The 24,641-nt window shown below is 43.9% G+C and overlaps 1 protein-coding gene across 7 annotated transcripts in view; it reads right to left on the bottom strand.

The window, feature by feature from the left end:
• Window positions 1-24,641, bottom strand: part of LOC143982461 (C4b-binding protein alpha chain-like) — a 505,748-nt gene that overhangs the window by 213,265 nt on the left and 267,842 nt on the right. For 6 of the 7 annotated variants that reach the window (XM_077481187.1, XM_077481191.1, XM_077481188.1 and 3 more), the window contains one exon: window positions 21,794-21,973. The exons of the other annotated variant lie outside the window; for it this stretch is intronic. In XM_077481187.1, the coding sequence (XP_077337313.1) occupies window positions 21,794-21,973 (180 nt within the window). The remainder of the gene's footprint in view (window positions 1-21,793; window positions 21,974-24,641) is intronic. 7 annotated transcript variants of the gene reach the window in all.

The following is a 24,641-nucleotide window of genomic DNA, read 5'->3' on the forward strand; positions in this document are numbered from 1 at the left end:
AATGTAGACTGTATAAATGACATATATTACAACCAGCAGCGGTTTGTAAATTACACTAGAGACGCCCTACAGGGGATTGCTGACCAATTAGCACCCACATCTTACATGACATTTCAGAATAGGATGGCCTTGGACATGATTTTAGCGGAGAAGGGGGGTTGTTTGTAAAATAATAGAAGGTACAGGGACATGCTATACATACATACCTGACAACACCAGTCCAAATGGTAAGGTCACCCTGGCTATAAAATGTTGGAAAGCCTATCAGTAGAGCTGAAGAAGAATTTGGGTATAGATCAGCCAAGGGACCAGTGGTTTGGGTGGTTGGCAGAAGACCTTGGCTCGGATAGGTACTGTAATACTAGTTATTCTGGTCTTTCTAGCCACTATAGTATGTTATGTTATTCCACGTGTAAAGAAATTCCTAGGCAAAACAGTTGACCAAGCGACCCCAGTGATGATACAGCAGGATGCAGAAGATGAGGACTATGAGAAGCCCTATGCCCCATTACAGTCCCTCCCCATATCTACAAATTATAAGATCATTCAGCCATAGGGATAGCATCTGACTTCCACATGTGCAAAGACTGTGGCAAGGGAGGTGATGGGCTAGCCATCAACCGTCTAACGTACAGCAAGAAAAAAGTTCCAAGGCACATGATGACAGATGAGTTAGACCACCTACTAGGGACAGAATAGGAAATAGACATTTCAAGGGGGGACTGTTATGGATTGTTTAATACTTTGATTAAATGACTATTTTGTATTATGTAAAGATATATGCTGAATCTCCTTACTCAAAATGCCTCACCTAGAGACCCCCCTCCCATCGGAGAGAGTCCAGGAGTCCATAAGCCATCAGCAGAAAACCTGGATGAAACTGGCCAGGACCCCTTAGATAAGGGTCCTCCAATCTCTGCTTGACAGCACAGAATACACCTGAGATGATGCTTTGCAAACAATGAGTCATCTTCTACTATAAAAGGGGGCTATATGCCCAGAGCAATAAAGGAAGCTTTTTCACTGAACAGTGTGTGTCAGCGTACTCCTTCTAAACATGCATGCATGGACATTTGAATTAGACCAGGTGCAGATAACTCAGCCAGAGATTTGTCTGGGATCCAAAATATCTCTATACAGGCTCCTATTCCTCTACAGTGCAGATGAAGCTGCAGAGAAATGAACTGTCTTCATCTCAAAAAAGATAAATAGGTGGTCTGCTTAGACCCCCAATGTTTCTCCAAAGCCCCCCCACCCCCCAAAACATAATATTTAAAAGTAAAATTGTGTTTGTTAAAAAAAAAAATGAAATGAAAAAAAAAAGGGGAGACCGATTGGGTCCGCTTGTCAGTTTAGGTGGACCAGATCGGGCCTTCCATTATCCTCTATGAAGCGATGGATGTAAACAGACTTATATCCATTTACACATGCCTATATCCAATCCAATCTGCTAAAAACAGATGGATAGGGATCCGTCCTGAGCCGAGCTCCGTTCCCTGCAAGCGCTGCAACGCACAGGGGATGGCGAACGGCGCCAAATTCAAAAAGTAAAACACACAATACATATACAGTGCACTGTAATTTACAGATTACATTACTGTATCAATTTATTTCACATCCCTTTTGTCCCTAGTGGTCTGTCCAGTGCCCGGCATGCAGTTTTATATTATAAATACTGTTCTTTCTGCCTGGAAACTGGAGATTGTACATAGCAACCCAAACTGTCACTTTACATCAAAAGCGGTTTTAGACCAGCTAGAAAATAATAAATTAGAATCACATGCAGAATTGAGCGATAGCGATTTGTGGAAAAATCTGTCATCAAACACTGAAAGTAATGACAGCGACAATTCTGCAACTGAGCAAGTTTTTGATTTGATTACATTATTGAATATTTTTTATTATTATTATATTATTATTTATTATAATTATTTATAGTTATTTATTATATTATAATTTATGACTTCGTTTTTCAAACTTTATCATACCTGGGATGTCTGGAATGTCTACTAGACTCTTGTTTGGACAGATTTAAGTGAGTAATTCCTAAGAATTACAGGCCTACAATATAAAACGCCTAATTTCCATGCAAAATAATTGTTCCGCTTTCAGCATCAAAAATCTGAAATAATCACACTGCCAGGGAGGTTAAATAGCGAGAGGGAGGTGTATTGTAGCTCTCCTATCTCGCATCCATTTAACGTTACATTTATTTTTATTCATTTCTCACTTTCTCCATTAGTGCTTGGTTTTAGCAAGAGCTAGAGGTTGGTACCATTACAGCATTCATTATTGTTGCTATTTCATGTTGCTACTATGTTTAAATGTGTTAGTTCATTGCTGTGGGAGCTCCATGGCCACCAACAGTGCTGCGTATGATTGCATGTTGCAGTAACTTAAAGTGGTTGTAAACCCTTACAACACACTTTGACCTACAGGTAAGCCTAGATTAAGGCTTACCTGTAGGTCCAAGAAATATCTCATAAACCTACACGGTTTAGGAGATATATGCCGAAAGACAGGCACCGCTGTCTACAGCGCATGCGCCCGTAGACAGCGGCACGCAGGCGCACTGAGCGTGCCACGGTCAACGGTGATATGCCGCGAGTGGCGGCTCCCGTGTGCATGCGCGGGAGTGACGTCATTGCGACTTCACCGAATGACAGCGGCGGAGCAGCGAGACCCACCGAGAAGATGGATGCGCCGGACTACAGGGAACAGCGGTGACTTCGCTGGCTCCTGTGTCAGGTAAGTGACACATAATGGACTACTATGCGATGCATAGTAGTCCATTATGCTTTACCTTTGCAGGGAATCAAAGAGGAAGTAAACTCATCAGGGTTTACTTCCTCTTTAAGCCAGCCATAGATGATATAAATCTCGGCCAGTTCACCAGAGATTTGAACAATGTATGGGCAGGCCGATTCTACCCAAGTTGATCAATCAAACAGCATGTCTTTTTTTTTATGTGACTATTGCCAGCAGCTATAGCAGTGTGTTTTCCTAGCCCCTCTGTGGGAGAACACAATATCTACGTGGGAAGGATTCCCGGTTATCTGAAAAAGATTGTACAGAACGCTTGGCCAGAAGTAGCTCAGTAAATAAATTGTACAAAGTGTATTCCATGTTCAGTGCAATACCATATATATAGTAATGACTAGGGATGAGCCGAATACCCCCCGCACCAGAACCTGCGAACGGACTGAAAGTTTGCACAAACTTTAGGACCCCGTTAAAGTCTATGAGACTGGAATGTTCGGAATAAAAAGTGCTAATTTTAAAGGCTAATATGCAAGTTATTGTCCTAAAAAGGGTTTGGGGACCTAGGACATGTATCAATGCAAAAAAGTTTTAAAAATGGCCGTTTTTTTGGGAGCAGTGATTTTAATGATGCTTAACCACTTCCCAACCGGCACGCAACGATGTACTTCAGCAGAATGGCACGGACAGGCATATGGACGTACAGCCAAAAGACAAATAGCCTAACTATATAGTGAATATATTATACCCCCATCCACAAAGGTTCATATGAATATAAATATGAATAATCAGTGACTGAAAATTATAAGTAAATTAAGTGCATAAATAAATAAATTAATTAAGTACAGTGCATAATTAAATTCATTAATGAAATAAATAAATTGATTATTTATATAAATAAATAATTTGAATCGAATTCAAATGTGAAAAAAACAAAATAAACTAGTGACAAATAATGTGAGCTGACCTCACCAGGTGTACCCCATCAAAAAATCCAGGAATAGATGAGTAAAAAATATTGGATAAAAATTAAAAGAAGGAATAATGAATTACCTTAAAATTTACACATATACAAAGATGATTTCAACAAAATTTTATTTCATCCAGTGTGTAAACAAAAAAGAAATAATAGTCCAAACAAGTCCCATAAATAGTAACAAGCCAAAATAGTAATAAGTTGCCCAAAGTGAGATGAAAAGCTAACACCCACGTAACTTTGTGTGGAAAGGAATCCAATACAGCACCTCAACCAATGAGTAATTAGAGCCGCTTACCAGAGAGTAAGATCTCAGTGTTAAGTGAGATCAAAAAAACATGTATACAGTGCCTTGCGAAAGTATTCGGCCCCCTTGAACTTTTCAACCTTTTGCCACATTTCTGGCTTCAAACATAAAGATATAAAATTTTTATTTTTTGTGAAGAAACACCAACAAGTGGGACACAATTGTGAAGTGGAACGAAATCTATTGGATTTTTGAAACTTTTTTAACTAATAAAAAAATGAAAAGTGGGGCGTGCAAAATTATTCTGCCCCCTTGCGTTAATACTTTGTAGAGCCACCTTTTGCTGCGATTACAGCTGCAAGTCGCTTGGGGTATGTCTCTATCAGTTTTGCACATCGAGAGGCTGAAATTCTTGCCCATTCTTCCTTGCAAAACAGCTCGAGCTCAGTGAGGTTGGATGGAGAGCGTTTGTGAACAGCAGTTTTCAGCTCTTTCCACAGATTCTCGATTGGATTCAGGTCTGGACTTTGACTTGGCCATTCTAACACCTGGATACCTTTATTTGTGAACCATTCCTTTGTAGATTTTGCTGTATGTTTGGGATCATTGTCTTGTTGGAAGAAAAATCTCCGTCCCAGTTTCAGGTCTTTTGCAGACTCCAACAGGTTTTCATCCAGAATGGTCCTATATTTGGCTGCATCCATCTTCCCCTCAATTTTAACCATCTTCCCTGTCCCTGCTGAAGTAAAGCAGGCCCAAACCATGATGCTGCCACCACCATGTTTGACAGTGGGGATGGTGTGTTGAGGGTGATGAGCTGTGTTGCTTTTACGCCAAACATATCGTTTTGCATTGTGGGCAAAAAGTTTGATTTTGGTTTCATCTGACCAGAGCCCCTTCTTCCACATGTTTGGTGTGTCTCCCAGGTGGCTTGTGGCAAACTTTAGACGAGAATTTTTATGGATATCTTTGAGAAATGGCTTTCTTCTTGCCACTCTTCCATAAAGGCCAGATTTGTGCAGTGTACGACTGATTTTTGTCCTATGGACAGACTACTCCACCTCAGCTGTAGTTCTCTGCAGTTCATCCAGAGTGATCATGGGCCTCTTGGCTGCATCTCTGATCAGTCTTCTCCTTGTCTGAGCTGAAAGTTTAGAGGGATGGCCAGGTCTTGGTAGGTTTGCAGTGGTCTGATACTCCTTCCATTTCAAAATGATCGCTTGCACAGTGCTCCTTGGGATGTTTAAAGCTTGGGAAATCTTTTTGTATTCAAATACGGCTTTAAAGTTCTCCACAACAGTATTACGGACCTGCCTGGTGTGTTCCTTGGTCTTCATGATGCTCTCTGCGCTTTCAACAGAACCCTAGAGACTATCACAGAGCAGGTGCATTTATACAGAGACTTGATTACACACAGGTGGATTCTATTTATCACCATCAGTCATTTAGGACAACATTGGATCATTCAGAGATCCTCGCTGAACTTCTGGAGTGAGTTTACTGCACTGAAAGTAAAGGGGCCGAATAATTTTGCACGCACCACTTTTCAGTTTTTTATTTGCTAAAAAAGTTTAAAATATCCAATAGATTTCGTTTCCACTTCCCACTTGTTGGTGATTCTTCACAAAAAATTTTAATTTGATATCTTTATGTTTGAAGCCTGAAATGTGGCAAAAGGTTGAAAAGTTCAAGGGGGCCAAATACTTTCGCAAGGCACTGTATGAATAGTCTGGATGAACCGTCACAGGGAAACACACCGAACTCTCCTCAGCAATAATTCCAAGCGATTAAACGATAGTGCCCCAGTATACGCAGTAGATCTTCACTTTCTCTGCGCTCTGCATGGTTCTATATCAGCGATCCGGCTTTCTCCTTCCCAGTAACCTGTCACTCACTATGCCGGATTGCTGATATATCGCAGAGAAAGTGAAGCGCAGAGAAACTGAGATCTTACGCTCTGGTAAGCGGCTCTAATTACTCATTGGTTGAGGTGCTGTATCGGATTCCTTTCCACACTAAGTTACGTGGGTGTTAGCTTTTCATCTCACTTTGGACAACTTATTACTATTTTGGCTTGTTACTATTTATGGGACTTGTTTGGACTATTATTTCTTTTTTGTTTACACACTGAATGAAATTTAATTTTGTTGAAACCATCTTTGTATATGTGTAAATTTTAAGGTAATTCATTATTCCTTCTTTTAATTTTTATCCAATATTTTTTACTCATCTATTCCTGGATTTTTTGATGGGGTACACCTGGTGAGGTCAGCTCACATTATTTGTCACTAGTTTCTTTTGTTTTTTTTCACATTTGAATTTGATTCAAATTATTTATTTATATAAATAATCAATTTATTTATTTAATTAATTAATTTTATTATGCACTGTACTTAATTTATTTATTTATTTATGCACTTAATTTACTTTTCAGTCACTGATTATTCATATTTCTATTCATATGAACCCTTGTGGATGGAGGTATAATATATTCACTATATAGTCAGGCTATTTGTCTTTTGGCTTTTCAAGTTTTTTAGATATAGACAAATTTTTTCATATATTCAGCACAGCTCACCATTGCACATATTTTTTAGTATTGGAGTATAATGATTTGAGCTGCTGCTTATAGGGCGGTGTATTTTAATAGCACAGTTTACTTTCTTTACCATATGGACATACAGGTACGTCCCTTTAAGAATGCTGCCGTGCCATCGCGTGTGCGCTGCCGGTCACGGGTCCCGCAGATTTTTTTTTACCAAAAATATGTAGAAGAATACGTATCGGCTTCAACGGAGGAAAACATTTTTTTTATATATTTTTGGGGGATATTTATTATAGCAAAAAGTAAAAAAATAATGCGTTTTTTTTTCAAAATTGTCATTCTTTTTTTGTTTATAGCGCAAAAATAAAAAAACCGCAGGGGTGATCAAATACCACCAAAAGAAAGCTCTATTTGTGGGAAAAAAAAGCACGTCAATTTTGTTTGGGAGCCACGTAGCACGACCACACAATTGTCAGTTAAAGCGACGCAGTGACGAATCACAAAAAAAAAGGGAAAAAGGGCATCTAAAACTGCTTGCGGTTTTAATGTAATGTTTGGTCCCGGCAATATGGATGAAAATCATTGAGAAAAATGGCATAGGTAACCCGCCCCCCCCCCCTCCAGCCCATTACCAGCCCCTCTGGGTTTTGTATGGAAATTAAGGGGAACCCTGCACCCAAATTAAAAAAAGTAAAGGCCCTATATACTCTAAACAGCAATATACAGGCGGTGCAAACAAGACAGGGACTGTAGGTTTGTTGTTCTGTTTGTAATTTTAAACTGGTACATTTTTAAAGTGTAGCTCCAGCCAAAAAATCTATTTTTAAGCTTTTTGGAAAACATAGGGAAGGGTTATCACCCCTGTAACATTTGTTTTGCTGTCTGTGCACATCTTCAGAAGATTTCACTTCACTTTCTGTCCCAATGACAAATGTGTTTTGAAAATTTGGGGTTTTTAGTGAAACAAGGATTGGTGATAAAGCATCAGTGGAGAGGAGACACGTTTTTCCCATATTAACTCTTACAGGAGAGAATTTCCCTTCCTAGGGGTAGATTTCATCTCACTTCCTGTTGTTTCCTTCCGTTTGCAATAGGAGTTGTTTGTAAGTTGGATGTTTGAAAGTAGGGGCCTGCCCTATAAACTCTGCAGAAATTTGGGCCTTAGGTGTTGGTGTTGCCACAACACTGTAAGCCCTCACAGTTACGCTTGGTGGGAGCTGGAACGCCCTGCTGTGAACTATAATATCAAGAATTGTAATTACATGCCATTGTTGAACAGTGGTAGAAAAATTGGGCCTTCGGTGGTGGTGCTGGTGCCACAACACTGTAAGTCCTCACATTTACTCTTGGTGGGCGCTGGAACGGGCCCTGCTGTGAAATATTATATCAAGAATTGTAATTACATGTCCCTGTTGAACAGGGGAAGAAAAATTGGGCCTTAGCCACTGGTGCCACAACACTGCAACCATTCACAGATACTCTAGTTGGAGCGCAGGAATGATCCCTGCTGCAAAGTATTGCATCAAAAATTGTAATTACACGCCCCTGTTAAACAGGGGCTGAAAAATTGGGCCTAAGCCACTGGTGGCTGTGCCCAGAACCAAAAATATGTTCTTACAAGCCATCAGCATGATCATTGAGGACAAAGAGGATAGTCACTCAGCATAACAGGATAGTCACTCAGTATCAGCATAGGCAGTCTTGAAGGAATCTGACATAAAAAAAAAAATGATTCGGTTTCATCAGCACCAGGTGCTTGGTAGCTGGCGGTGATCCAAGACTGATTCATTTTTATGAAGGTCTGTCGATCGACCGAGTCGGTGGACAGGCGCATCCTATGATTGGTTACAAAGCCTCCAGCAGCACTGAATGTGCGTTCCGAAAGAACGCTGGATGCAGGACAGGCCAGTAGCTCAATTGCATACTGTGCAAGCTCTGGCCAGTGATCCATCCTCAAGACCCAGTAACCCATAGGATTTTTGGTGGGAAAGGTGTCCAAGTCTGATCTTGCCCCTAGGTATTCCTGCAACATGTAAATCAGACGCTGCTGATGGTTGCTAGAAACGATCATACCTTGGGGCTGCGGATTAAAAAATTGTCTGAACGCATCAGTCAGATGGCCACCTTCTCCTTCTGTAACTGACCGAAGCCTTAGCAACACATTGTCCAAGACCAGGAATGTGTAACATCCCATGCTCTGGAAACGCGTTGCACAAACCTTTCTGCAAGGCCTCCCAAAGATGTTTCATCATCTACTCCCTCTGTGACAGCAAGATAAGGTCCGCAACCTTACCCTTGTAACGTGGATCAAGGAGGGTTCCCAGCCAGTAATGATCCGTCTCCTTGATACCACGATTAGGAGGATCCTTCCGCAAGCTTTGCAGAATCAGGGAGGTCATGCAGCAGAGGTTTACTGAGGTATTCAGTCCAGAGTCCTCTGGGTCACTAAGGATGACATGATCCACAGCCACCTCCTCCACCTCCTCCCAGCCACATACAAATCCATGGGTTTCTTGGGACTGTAAATGATCCCTTAACCACTTCCCACCCGGCCAATGCACATATACGGCCGGGTGGGAGCCACCTACTTCTGATAGGACGTTCAGGAACGTCCATCAGAAGGAGCGGGATCGGGCGCGCGTGCCCGCGCAGCGGCGCGATCCCGATGCGCCCGTGTCACCCGGACACGGCGCATCTCAGATCGGCAGGAGGGCTCTCTGATTGGCCCTCCTGATCACATGACGGCCGTGTCCAATCACGGCCGTCATGTGATGTAAACAAACAGCCGGTTGCTGGGCAATCGGCTCCTCCTCTCCTCACACAGAAGTCATCGCTGAGGAGAGGAGAGCAGATCGCTGCAGCCGGCTGATGATCAGTGAGTATGAGCTGTTTTTTACAGCTTTTTACTCACTGATCACGTCTAGTGTAATACACAACACACCACACACACAGTCCCCCCATATGTCCCCAAAACATACATGTCCCCAAAACATACATGTCCCCAAATAATAAAAACACATGTCCCTAATAATAAAAACATGTCCCCCACATATGTCCCACTAAAATCACATGTTCCAATGATTATCTGCACACGTATATACGTGATCACCTGCACACATATGTACATGATCATTTGCGTACATATGTCCGTGATCACACAAACCAATTATTATACACTTAACGGAATATTTTTTACCAAAAACATGTAGCAGAATACATTTTGGCTTAAATTTATGACAAAATTAGATTTTATTGGATTTCTTTTAAAATAGAAAAGAGAAAATATTGTTGTTTTTCCAAATTTCCGCATTTTGCGCTTATATCGCAAAAAATAAAAAACTGAGTCGTGAATAAATACCACCAAAATAAAGCTCTATTTGTGCGAACAAAATGATAAAAATTTCATTTGGGTACAGTGTAGCATGACCGCGCAATTGTCACTGAAAGCGCTAGAGCGATGAAAGCTGAAAATTGGGCTGAGAAGGAAGGGGGCGAAAGTGCCCTGTATTGAAGTGGTTAAAGACTGCTGCTGATGCTGAGTGCTAGGCTCCATCTCCATGCTGACACAATCCTACTCCTCCTCGTCCTCTTCCTGTGTGATTGGCAGGCCAGCAGGAACACTGTCTCGATAAAGGGGGCCTTGAGAGGTAAGGAAGTCCTCCTCTTCCTCCCTCAGGTTGACAGCAGGGGCAGTGTCACTGATGCATGCACTATCACTGCTCACCCTCCTCGTGGCCTCTTCAAATGGTCACAGGACAGTTCATGCATCCCTGATCATAGCCCACTGGCGTGGGGAAAAAAAACAAGCTCCCCTGACCCTGTCCTGGTGCCATAGTCGCACAGGTACTCATTTATGGCCCTCTGCTGCGTGTGCAGCCACTGCAGCATGGCTAACATTGAGTTCCACCTGGTGGGCATGTCACAGATTAGGCAATTCTTGGGCAGGTTAAATTCCTTTTGGAGGTCGGCCAGCCAAGCACTGGCATTATATGACCGGCAGAAATGCACACAGACTTTCCTGGCCTGCTTCAGGACATCCTGTAAGCCCAGGTACCTGCCCAAGAACTGCTGCACCACCAAGTTAAGGATGTGGGCCAAACAGGGAACATGGGTGAAGTGTCCCTATCGGAGGGCGGAGAGGAGGTTGGTGCAATTGTCGCAAACCACCATTCCTGGCTTAAGCTGGTGTGGTGTCAACTCCCTCTGAGCCTGCCCCTGCAAAGCTGACAGAATATCTGCCCCAGTGTGTGTGGCTCCTGTCCCCCAAGCACACCAGTTCAAGCACCGCATGGCATCTTTTGTATCAATAGTTTTTATTCAAGAAATTTTTATAATTAACAACAACATAGGGTTACAGAATGAGTGTTACACATTGCATAGAAAATGATAAGGAGAAGGACAACAAAAGCACAATTGACAATCTTGATGACCTACAAGGACAATGCCGATTGTAGAGTAAAAGCATATGTAGACTCAGATCTTATACTGTGTTACTTCCTGTAGTTACTGATTACATGACCTTATTCGCTAATACACATAGTTCCTCTCACCCAGGGGCGCCCCAACTGGGAACTAGCTGCGCCCATGTGGTGAGAAGATCCGGTTGCCAGGTTTTCGCAAGTCAGAAGATCCGAGTTGGCAACTTCAAGATTCAGATTGACTAGTAGTTCCATAAAGAGAACCATTCAATAATACGGTAACCCAAAAACAAAAAAATAAAAGTAACAGGGGTGGGAAAAGGAATAGGGGTAGGGGTTGGAGCTGTCAAAGGACTCGAGGGGAGGGGAGGTCTCTCCTGCGAGAATAGCTAAGCAGAAAAAGCATGCATAGATTATTCTTTAGAACAAATTGTGAGAGTTATACCAATCTACCCAAGGTTTCCAATCTTCCAAGAAAGCTGCTCTTTTCCCTAAGTTAGTTGCTATAGCCAGCTCATATGTGTAGTGAATAGACAGGAGTCGCAGAGCCTCCCGCAAATTCGGGGGGTCCGGCGACTTCCAGATTCTAAGAATAGTAAGTTTAGCTGCTAAGAACAAATGGGTTGTGAATTGTCTAAACGGTGGAGGAATATCCTCGATGCCTACGTTCAATAATACCAGGGAGGAGGGATGGATCAATGTCATACCAGTTACCTGATGAAATATCTGAAGTGCCTCTGTCCAAAATCCAGCCAACTTAGTGCAGTCCCATAGAACATGTATCAAAGTGCCAGCCTGGGAACACTGTCTCCAGCAAAGGGGTGAGGCCGAAGGGCTAAATTTAGCAATACGATGCGGGGTTAGGTACCATCTATGAATGATTTTGTGTGAAAGTTCCCATAAGGAAGTGCATTTTGTAGCTGAGTGTGTGTATTGAATAGCTTTGCTCCATTGTGAATTGGAAATGGGGATGCCTAAGTCTCTCTCCCATGCTAGCATGGATTTGTTTTTTTGGAAAACTGTTTTATCCTGTAGGCTATTATAGAATAATGAGATACCACCCCTAGACTTTTCATCAGTAGTTAAATATTTCTTAACTTTCCAATGTATTTCATAGGGTGAGATGGTGGTATTATTGAGGAGTGACTGGATTCGTACATATGAGAAGAATTCCATTTGTGGTAACCCGTATTCCCCCTGCATAGCTGCAAAAGATTTAATCGTATTGCTGTTGTATAGGTCATGTACCCATATTATTCCTGATGCGAGCCATCTGTCTAGGGATAAGTCTGGAATCAAAAGGGTAAGAACCCTGAGAGGAATATGCATAACCGAGGCCAACCCTTCTAGTGGTTTATGGGAAGTTAAATACGTCCAGGCCTGTAAAGAGGCTACTACAGGAAGTGGCACCTCTCTCGGGGTCTTCGACATATATGGGAAAGCCATAGCGCAGGTAGAAAGATTACCCCCCGGTATAGATGACTGCTCCAGTTCTCCCCACAGCGAGGAGGGATGGACAGCCATCCACTCCTTGATCTGTGCAAGGACAGCTGATCTGTAATAATCCGCTATCACTGGTAGACTCACACCTCCTGCTTTCCTAGATTTAATCAAGGTGCCAAATGCGCACCTTGCTCTCCTACCTTCCCAGAGGAACTTCAATAAAAGTGATTGCAGTCTCGCAAAGAAAGATTTACTAGCCGGTACTGGGACAGTGCGAAATATATATAGCAACTGTGGTAAAATCTGCATTTTAAATGCCGCTAGGCGACCCGACCATGAGAGAAAATGCTTTTTCAAGGTCTGAAAACCCATCCGCAGCTTGTTTTCTAATGGTAGATAATAAGCTTTAAAAAGTTGGCCGGGACAAGAGGTAAGCGTAATCCCTAGATATGAAATCCCAGAGTCCTGCCAGATAAAGGGGTAAGTATTTTGTATGTAGCTTTTCTCCTGTGTGGACGTGCCTAAGTCTAGGATATAAGATTTAGTGCTATTGACCTTATAGTATGAGATTTTGCCATATTGAGTCAGAAGAGCTGTTGCATGGAGTAGGGAATTCCTTGGGTGTGTAAGCATAAGTATCACGTCGTCAGCGAACAGACTTATAACGTGCTTACGGCCTCTTACATCAAATCCCTGTATATTGGGATCTTGCCTGAATTTTGCTGCTAAAGGTTCCATAAGCATATTAAAAATTAAAGGGGACATTGGACACCCTTGACGGGTGCCGTTCGTGATGCTAAAGGGCTTTGATAATATCCCGGAGGTATATACCCTGGCGGAAGGTGAAGTGTAGAGTGCAAGTATGGATGTGAGGATATGGCCCTCAAAGCCAAACTTTTCCAATACCCTGGCCAGGTAGACCCAGTGGACCCTGTCGAACGCCTTCTCTGCATCCAACGCTAGGAGCAGAGAAGGCGTTCGCTGTCTCTTTGCTAGACTAATGACATCAATAATTCGTCTGGTGGCGTCTGAGGTCTGTCTACCCTTTGTAAACCCTGACTGATCTGGATCTATCAAGGTAGGTAAAATTGACACCAGTCTAAAAGCTAACACTTTGGCATACAGTTTCAAGTCGTTATTCAATAATGATATAGGCCTAAAGTTCTGTGGCACATCCGGGGTTTTACCGGGTTTAGGCAGTGTCACTATAAGAGCCTCCAGCATTTCTGAAGGGAAGAGAGATGAGGCAGCGGCATCCCGGAAGACCCCAAGCAAATGGGGCCCCAAGATAGGCATGAATGCTTTGTAGTATTCCCCAGTCAGCCCATCGGGACCGGGGGATTTGTTATTCGGTAACGATATAATAGCTTTAAATATCTCATCCACTGTAAAGGGTAGGTTTAGCTCATCTAACTGAGAGGGACTCAGCTTAGGAAGATTCACTGTCGACAAAAAGTTATCAATATCATCTCTAGAGGGTTGCGGGGTGGACTCGTCATCAACTAGATTATATAAAGACGCGTAGTAATCGCTAAAGGCGTCAGCAATTTTCTGGGGGTCCTGCTCTTTAGCCTTAGAGATTGAGTCAACCAGATAGGGAATTTTAGATTTAAAGCGCTGGCCCCGCAGTCTACGGGCCAAGGCCTTGCCAGCCCTGTTACCGGTAGAGTAAAAGGACAGCTTCAGCCTTCTTTCCTGTTGTTCAAATTTTTGCAACAAGAAAAGTCTAAGAGAATGACGTAAATTAGTAAGTTTGACATGGAGATCAGGAGAAGGCTGTGTTTTGTGTAGGCCCTCTATATGTTCAATTTTCCTCAATAGCTCCTCTAGTTGCCGCTGCCTCTGTCTCCTCGCTCTAGCCCCTAGTTGAATGAAAATACCACGAATATACGCCTTATGAGCGTTCCACACCGTAGATGGTGCGACGTCAGGAGTGGCGTTGATATTAAAAAATTCGGAGAGGTGGCTTTCCAATATAGATTTAGTATGAGGGTCTTGAATTATATGAGCATTCGCTCTCCACAAATAAGTGGAGGGTGAGAGGTTGTTATCCGCGATCTGGATCAGGACAGACGCATGATCTGACCATGATATCGCATTAATTTTGGATTTGGAAATTTTTTGCAGAAGCCACCTGTCCGCCAAAAACAAGTCAATTCTACTATAAGAGCGATGCCTGTGAGAGTAGAAAGAATAGTCCCTCTCGCAGGCATGTCTACAACGCCAAACATCATACAATTCATTAGATCTCAAGAAATTAGCTAAAGACAGCGCTCGTTTGGAGGAAGTAGCAGTAGAATCCACTGTCAGGTCTGGGGTAATATTAAAGTCCCCACATAGCAGCAATGCTCCATCTTTCACCTTGCGAATTTTCTTCATAAGAATATTTAAAAAATGTACCTGACGAGCATTGAGGACATATACATTAACTAATGTGTAGCGATGGTTATTAATGTCACAAATCAATATGAGAAATCGCCCATTAGGGTCTATGATTTGCTGATGTAGCTGGAAGGAGACCGAGTCTCTGATGGCAATCATGACCCCTCTTTTCTTCTCCTGTGCATTTGCAAAATAATAGTGTTGAAATCCTCTGGACGTACATTTAGGAGGTGCGTCAATGGGGAAGTGCGTCTCTTGAACACAAAGAATGTCACAGTGTGATGACTGGGCTTCAGACCATAGAGAAAACCGCTTAGCTGGATGATTAAGCCCGTGGGCGTTAATTGACAATATGGTGATTGGCATGATCTGTAGGAATGTCAAAGCTCAGAAGTAGTACTCGGGTGTACTCACGTATCCCTGCGGCCTGAGGCCTCCTTGACAATGAACAGAGTTCTGAAGCAGCCCGGTAGCGACATATCTTCTGTGATTCCCTGGCCAGGGATAGTGCACGACATAGGACAATGATATTTCTGGAAAGCAGTAAGTACATCAACAGCTCCTGGAAAAAGAAAGGGAGGGAAAGGGGAAACAAAACCAATAGTGTTGAGAAAACAGTTAAAAGAGGGTCATCATAACCCGTGTGCAGAATGGATCCGCTCAAGAAAACGGGGTAATTGGACCCGCATGAGGCTCCTAGAAGCGGGGCCTATTGGATAGGCTGTGCCTTACAACGACCAGGTCACTAGATGAGCAACAGGTAGCTGGCGACAGGCGGGCATCATTCATGAGGTAAATTCTTTGACATGTCAGGCATAGGTGAGTTTAACGAGTCTTCCAGAAGGATCTTCCATGATTTGAGGAGTTGAAGTCCTTTGGAGGGAGAGGAGATTATATAGTTAGTCCCTTCCTTGTGCACAATTAGTTTAGTGGGGAACCCCCATTTATAGCTAATGCGGTGGTTTCGCAAAACTTTGGTGATATCGTTGAGGTTTTTGCGAAGTTGCAGGGTGTGCTGCGAAAGATCCGCATAGAACTGGAGGCCGGAAAATTCTGTATTGTGGAGTTCCCCCTTCCTCGTCATCTGCATAAGACGGTCTTTGGTTTTATAAAAATGCATACGGAGCAAAACATCTCTAGGTACAGGGGCTGGAATGAAGGCTGGCTTTCGGATGCGGTGTATCCGATCCATAGAAATCTCAATAGGCGTGAGATCTGGCATGAGGGTGGATAGCATTTTTGAAACATAGGCGCGCAGGTCTGCATCTGCAACTGTTTCAGGGATGCCCCTCAGCTTAACATTATTTCTTCTGGCCCTGTCTTCTAAGTCTGCTAATTTTGCTTTCACCCAGCTCTGATCGTCTTCCACTGTGTCATGTGCATCGATCAGATCATTAATCGTAGAGGCATATTCCCCCATTTTAGTCTCTATATGGTCCACTCTTTGTCCCATATCTTTTAAATCTGTGCCAAAACTTCTCATGCAGGCCATCATGTCAGTATGTAAAGAGCTGCGCAAAGAAATAAGCATGTCTTTGAGAGTAGTATCGAGGACAGGTTGATTAGTAGTTGGAAAAGTCAAAATGGAGTCAGGGAGTTCCCTGGTATCCTCCTGTGAATCAATAGGAGAGCTCACCTCTGCGTGTCGTGGTATCTCCTCTCCTTCCCTCTTGCTCCTTGCCTTGGCCGGGCTTCCACTCGACGGAGGGGAAGCCTGAGAGTCTGAGTACCGTCGCTCAGGGTCCCGGATCAGCCCGCCGCTGCGCTCCGGGGATGTGGCGGCATGGCGCGGAGTGGAGGATGCGCCGGCGCCATCTTGGGCCTGCCGGCCTGGTGGCTGTAAAAAGTAAGCCGTCAGTTTCCTGGGCCTTTTGTCCGCTCTCTTCCGCCTGGACATGGTCGGTAAGTATCCTGGACCTGGTTCGCCGCTCAGGGGGAGATTAAAACCGCCTCTGAGCTCCGTGAGCTGCTCCGTTGTCCCGCTGTGTGTCGGAGCTCCCGCGCTACACGTCCATCTTGGCTGAGATCAAGCCACGCCCCCACCGCATGGCATCTTTTTGCATACTTGTGTAGCCCCTTGAATGCCTACGGAGCACCACTGGTTCCGAAAGCACAGGAAGAGGCCATGGAGGAAGAAGAAGAGGAGGGGGTGGAGGAGAGAGGTGTGTCAGAATCACTAGTAGTAGCATTTTGGAGGCGTGGTGGTGGAACAACCTCCAACACTACTGCACCTTGTCCTGCATCCTTCCCAGCTGCCAGCAGAGTCACCCAATGCACCGTGACAGATAGGTAACGTCCCTGTGCATGCCTGCTGGAACATGAGTCAGCGGTAATATGCACCTTACCGCTGACCGGCCTGTCCAGCGAGGCCAAGACATTGCCTTCCACATGCCGGTAGAGAGCCGGAATCACCTTTCATGAGAAAATGTGACGTTTGGGAACCTGCCACTGAGGAACCGCACATTCCACAAACTCTTCGAAGGGGGCCGAGTCTAACAACTGAAAAGGCAATAGTTGAAGTGCTAGCCATGCTAGCATTCAACTGCTGGGCATGTGGATGGCTGGGAGTGAACTTCTTTCAGCGGTGCAGCAGATGGGGCAGGGAAATTTGACTGGTACAATCTGACATTGGTTTACTGATAGCAGATTGCCCGCAAGTACTTGGCTGTGACACACTTAACTCTACACCTTCATTCCTCTCAGTGCAGGTTTCAGAGAGGACTGAAGGTATAGTGGGGTTGGAGATCCCAGCTGATGAGGAGCAAGGAGAGGTCCGCTTTGTTCTTTGGTGTGGGCCTTTTAGGTATGCTTGCCAACGAACTGCATGGCAGGTCGACATATGTCTGGTCAAGCATGTGGTACCCAAGCGGGTGATGGTTTGGCCACACGAGATATGCTTGAGACATATGTTGCAAATAGCAGTGGTGCGATCTGATGCACTCATCTCAAAAAAGGCCCACACCAAAGAACTTCTGGAATAACACGCAGAGACAGCAGCGCCCTGCACATGCGGAGCTCTGCGGTGTGATGCAGTAGGTGTGCTGCCCTTAAGCTGGCCCGTGGAGGGCATCCTGCCTGGTTGGAGATGTGCCTCCTCCTCCTCCTCTCTTCTATCAGGCACCCACATAGACTCAGTGACCTCATCATCCTCTCCCTCCTCATCACTGGAGCAAACCTGGCAGTATGCTGCAGCTGGGGGAACATGACTGCCAGATTGCTGTCCTTCTTGGGCACCCTGTCTGTCTGGGCTCACCTTACTGCCTTCCTCTAGCTGGGTACCATTATCGGAGCCTTCAAAATGCTGGGCATCCTCCTGGAGCATGTACCCAACACTGTGGTCAAACAGTTCGAGTCACTCCTCAGGAGGACATGGTGGGGCTAGGGAAGGAATGACTGATGCCATTGAGCCAAGGGAAGAGGCTGTATTGGCAGCTGCTTTGCCAAACAAAGTACCCTGAGCCTGGGTGAGAAAGGAGGATGAGGACAGCTTGGTCATCCACTCTACCAAGTCTTCGGCATGTTGCGGCTCATAATGGCCAGCTGCCGAAAAAAGAACAAGCATCTCCCACGGCCACGTGCTGATGAGGATGCACCATGTCCACGACCAGCACTGTTGCCTCTAGACACAGAGCCTGCTTGACCTCTTTTATTGGCTTGTGACTGTCTGCCTCTCCTTGTTGGCCTTCCAGACATACTAATGGCTTGCAGTGAGAAGTAGCTGCACAAAGCTGGGATGTATATATATATATATATATATATATATATATAATGATTATACTGCAGCTAGCAGAATCGACTGCCTGCCTGTGGTATTACTACGAGCAGAAGAACACCAGCAAATGTCTTCAGGTAGCTTTAGGTGCACACTGTGCAAAGGAAACAGTCCACTAACTGTAAATATTGCAGCTACCACAATCACCTGCCTGCCTGTCAGTATATTAGGAAGAGAATAACAGGAACGGATCTAGCTAGACAGTGTGCGTATAAAAAAAAATATATATACACAAACACAACGCCTAGGATGCATATGTATCCTCCATACACTGTAATTGCAGCTAACTTAAATCAAATGACACTGTCTCTCTCCACCACTGCAAAACACTACACCACGCAGGCGGCCTTATATAGTGTGGGGCGTGTACTAAACTCCCTGAGCCATAATTGGCCAAAGCCACCTTGGCTTTGGCCAATTATGGCTCTCTGTACAGACAAAGCTGTGATTGGCCAAGCAAGCGGGTCATAGTGCATGCTTGGCCAATCATCAGCCAGCAATGCACTGCGATGCCACAGTGAATTGTGGGCCGTGACGCGCCACTCGAATTTGGTGCAAATTGCCCATAACGTTTGCAATTCGCCGAACAACTAAACAGGCGATGGTCGAGTCGAACATGGGTTTGTGTAAGAAAACTACTAGTTTACACATAGCGCACACTCGTGCACATGCGTGCACGCACATGCAACAATGGACCTTCGGAAGCGATAACGCGCGCGGCCACGTGCACAGACCACAACGGACTTCCAGAACCGCTGGTGTGCAGGCGCAAGAGAGCACCCCTATCCGCAATTCACTCCAGATGGGCTGTTTAAAGGGTGCTCTGCTCACAAACAGGCTGACTGGTCTTCAGCTTGTCTTGATTCTCTGTACTCTGCCTGAAAACCTGCTTGATACCCATTGTTGACCCCGGCTTGCTCTGACTCTGCTTTGGACTCTGATACGTGTGACTTCTGGTTTCCTGATCCCGGCCTGATCTGACTCTGCTCCTGCCTGATGTCTTATACCTCATTGCCCACCTGTTACCTAACACGGCTATCTTCATGACTCTGCTTCCGTCTCCGGTCCTCGGGAGGTCCTGACAAGACACAATATCTGAACTTTCAAATCGGTTGGAGTGCTGCCTTAACATCAGCGGATCTACTGAATCTCATCTCGCACTTCTGCCTATTGTTCTGCCAGATCCGTTTATTCTACAGCCTCCACTGCCAGTTCTGTAAACAACATACCCAGGCACTCGTGTTCCTCCTAACCCTAGCCTAGAGGCGATTCAGTTCGCATTGTGCGCTATACAAATATTTCATTCATTCATTCAACCCTAGCTACCACCTGTTCCACATTCAGTGGAGCTTGGGTCAGAGATACAAGGGAGGCGGCCCTCGTCATATCAGACTCCTACCAGGTATGTGACAGTTTGATTCGAACTTGAAGCTCATCCCTAGTAATGACGTTTTTTTAAATAATAAAATAGCACTGGCTCATCCTGGTGAGTCCCAGGTGTACAGGAATTTCAAACAGTCTCATTGCAAGCCTTTTTGTGAAAACCTTTACTTTGTACCTTAATTACACACAGTGTCGTTTGATGAAAAAGGGTGGGAGTTTCACACATAGACCAGTCAGGAATTTAAGATCAAAGGTTGTCATACTTTTCAGTCCTCATATGTCATTTATGTTTTTATGCTGCTCATGCAAATAGGTATAATATGGGTGAGGGAAACTACCCAAAAGATGAAAGATCGGATCATACAGCACAAGCACTCGATCTGCAACAGACAACCAGGACTCCCTGTTAATAGATATTTTACAGAACAGGGATACACTGATACTGATTTGCACTTTATTATCTTTGAAGGGAAATCTAAACACAGGAAAAGGGGCAAAATGATTTTGTCACTTAAGACCCCTTTCACACCAAGAGCCCTTTCACACTGGGGTGCGTTAGCGGTAAAGCGCCACTAGTTTTAACGACGGGAGGGAAAGGGGCACTTTTAATCCCAAAGAAGGCAAAGCTCCGCTGCTGAAGTGTTTTGCAGGTGCTTCGTCAGCGCTGGCAATTGATTTTAAGTGGTGTATACACCACTCTCACACTGCCCCCAAGACGCTGCTTTCAGGATTTTTTTTTCAGTCCTGCAAGCACACTTCCCCAGTGTGAAAGTACTCAGGCTTAAGAGGCGCTTTTCAGGCGCTATTTTTAGCGCTAACACTAGCGCCGCTTTGCCGCTAAGGTGGCCCATGCCCCAGTGTGAAAGGGCTCTAAGAGAAGAGAGGGCTGGTGGATCAACAAACAGAACACCTTGCAACCACAAGGTTTTAACAAGGACTATGATTTGTATTCCTTCTTATGAAGACCGCAGCTATGTATATAAACTGGAAATGATTATGCTTTCTTTTTACTTTATATATATAAAGATTGGTGTATTTAACACTAAAGTGTTGCAAGTATTTATCAAAGACTGTATCATCGGAATATGGATATGAATGCCTATGATGACCAGTATGAGTTTGGCTATGAAGGGTTAATGGTCTCTATTGATGCTAATGCAGTGGATATTGAATGATGTGCGGCACGGTGGTGTGGGGTGGCACAGTGGTGTAGTGGTTAGCGCTCTCGCCTAGCAGTAAGAAGGGTCGCTGGCTCGAATCCCAACCATGACACTACCTGCCTGGAGTTTGCATGTTCTTCCTGTGCCTGCGTGGGTTTCCTCCGGGTACTCCAGCTTCCTCCCACACCCCAAAGACATGCAGGTAGGTTAATTGGCTTCTGTCCAAAAATTGGCCCTAGTATATGAATGGGGACCTTGGATTGTGGGCTCCTTGAGGGTAGGGACTGATGTCAGTGTGCAATGTACAGGGATAGGGACAATTGCAGACACTCACTCAGGTTGAACTGGATGGACTGGTGTTTTTATGTAACTATGTATAGGGGTCACTAGGATACAGTAGTGGGACTTCCAGTGTGAGGTATTTATCTTGATGTTTTTCACCTGTCTTATTCACATTGAAAAAAAGAGCATGGAATGCGGAAAACTGTTGGCTGAAAAGTGATATGTTTTGTATTGCACTTGGATTACAAGTAAAAGTCAATTGCGTTTATTGGACATCAGATCCCTTCTTTGTTTAAGGCAGATATAGCAGATGAAGTGGAGCCTGCTAGATGCCTATCATTTTATATATATATATATATATATATATATATATATATATATATGTGTATGTTTGTTTTTTTTGTACTAGAATGCACATAACTTACCTCTGCAATCTGGGGCTTTTGAACTCCATTGCCCATTCTCCATACATGAGACAGAGCTTTCACCTATAAGTGAAAGTTTTTTATTGCACTGGTACGTCACAGAGTCCAGATAGGAATATTCGTCCTTTAAAGGATAAACGTAACCATTGATAATATCTGGTGGTGATGGGCATAGCTGAACTGAAATTAAACAAATGAGAACCTGTATTAAAAATATAAATTCTGCCTATACTGTACATTATATCAAAATGTAAACTGAATTAAACACTGCATGAATTAAAAAAAAGGATTGCTTACCTTGTCTGATACATTAAAATATTTACAAAGACAGTACTGTTTAAGTGTATAATAATCCCTGTTGAGGGTAAATCTCTCAGACGTGGGGCCCCAAATAACAACAAAGTTCTCATCCTTCCCTATTTTATCCAAAGGATTTACCCTCACTTCCTGACGTAAAAAACATTTGTTTCACTAGAAAGGAAGTGAGGTAATATCTACAACATGGACACAAAGAGCAATGCAAATTTGATAGGCTTTATAGCCTTTTCCTACTTTGCTAAAGAAAAGCCTTACTTTTTACTGTATATTTGTGACATTGGAGAGTTACCCCACCTTCTGTTTGTAAAATACCATCATCAGGACAGGAACTGGGGGTAAATCTCTAACAAGGCCTCAGATAGCAGTTAAAACTCAACAGATGTTCTAACCCTTCCCCATTCTCTCTAAAAATAAGATGAATGTAAGATATGTACAAAATGAGGTATATGTGGTAAATGTACTATGTAAAATAATTTATATACAACATTTCAAACTGAAGAAACAAGAAAAAGAAATAGATTACCAAATGTGTGACATTTCCAGTATATGTGAAATATTGAAAAACAGACTTTTGTGAACATTTGTTACTAGCACCATTAAGGGATCAATTAGATTTTTCCTTGTATTTTACAAGCTATAAAAAGTAAAAATAAAAGGAACTTTTACTGAAACTCAGTCTATCCTTGCTGACTTCCTTCTGGAAAATTGTGTTGCCTGACCACAATGCTCACCTTTTAGCATTCATTATCCAGGAACAAGTACACAAATAGTGAAACAGAAACTCTACATACTATAGCAAAGTCTTTGACAAAGCATTCACGGAGAAGTCCCTCCATGCTAAAGTAGAGCCAGGAATGTACACGGCAGGAACTGGCAAGGGCCAGCACAGAGGCAGGTGGAGACAAAGAGGTGCAGGCACTAGGAAAGAGTAGATGGGTGGCAGGTCAGGAAGGGTAGAGGAGTAAGTGCCAGGGAGGCCGATCCAGGGCTGGAGCATCTCAATAAGTATGCTCCATTGAGTGACATTGGTGAAACCAGTCAGGGACCAGAACTGCTGGAGTTGAGGGACTCTCCTAGCTTCCAGGGGAAGAACTCCTCCAGTGAGAGTGGGGGTGGGAAGCGAAGGAAAAGGAAAGACAGATTCTGGTGGCAGGGGACTCAATTCTTAGAACGACAGAGAGGGCAATCTGTAACAAAGACTTGAAGCACCGAACTGTATGTTGTCTACCGGGTGCTTGGGTTCGGCACATTACGGATCTAGTGGACAGATTACTGGGAGGGGCTGGGAAAGACCTGGCTGTCATGGTGCATGTTGGCACCAATGAGAAAGTCAGAGGCAGATGGAGTGTCCTAAAGAATGATTTTAGGGAGCTGGGAGCTAAATTGAGGAAAAGGACCTCCAGAGTAGTATTCTCAGGAATACTACCGGTACATCGAGCCACACCAGAAAGGCAGAGGGAGATTAGGGAAGTAAACAACTGTCTGAAGAGCTGGTGTAGTAAGGAGGGGTTTGGGTTCCTGGAGACCTTGGCCGACTCCTTTGTCAATCACCAGTACTATAGAAGGGACAGACTGCACTTAAATGAGAAGGGTGCAAAAATGCCAAAAAGTTAGAGGAGTTTTTAAACTAGGCGACGGGGGGGCAGAGGTTGAGGTAGTCAGCCTGGAACATATTCTAGAGGGTAGTATTGGGTTCATTAGTGGTAGGTTGACTAAAGCACATAAACCCAAGGTAAGTATAGTAACAAGTCCTAGCTGCAATCTCGAAACACCCAATAAGAGGATAGTATGTGACCAGTCTAAACTATGTGGCATGTTCACCAATGCCAGGAGCCTGGTGGACATGATGGGGGAACTAGAGATACTGATGTACAAGGAGGATTTGGATTTTGTGGGAATTTCAGAGATCTGGTTCAACAGCTTTCATGATTGGCTGGCAATCATTCAAGTGTATACCCTTTATCGCAGGGATAGAGAGGGTAAAAAAGAAGGAGGGGTATGCCTATATATCAAGAATAATGTACAAGTGAATGTGAGAGATGACATCACTAAGGGAGCTAGGGAGGTGGTGGAATCCTTATGGGTAGAGCTCCAATGGGATGAAGCTAAGGGGAAAGTATTACTGGGAGTATGCTATAGGCCCCCTAACCTGAGAGAGGAGGGGGAGATGGATCTCCTATCACAAGTTGGATTAGCAGCAAGGATGGGAAGTGTTATCATAATGGGGGATTTTAATTATCCAGACATAGACTGGGCGGAGGGAATCACGCATTCGTCTAAGGCTCGCCAGTTCCTAAATGTCTTGCAGGGCAATTTCATGGTTCAGATGGTAGAAGCACCAACTAGAAATAAAGCGTTACTGGATCTACTGATTACCAACAATACAGACCTGATCACGGATGTGGAAATTGGCTTCAGTATAAATCACACAAATAGGAAACATTAGGGGAATACAAAAAATTTCAAAAGAGCCTGCTTCCCTAAACTACGAACCTTGTTAGAAGGCATGACTAGGGATAAAGTCTTAGGA

Source organism: Lithobates pipiens, unplaced genomic scaffold (assembly GCF_037356315.1).
Source record: "Lithobates pipiens isolate NorthernLeopardFrog02 unplaced genomic scaffold, aLitPip1_a1.2 Scaffold_16, whole genome shotgun sequence".
NCBI lineage: Eukaryota > Metazoa > Chordata > Amphibia > Anura > Ranidae > Lithobates > Lithobates pipiens.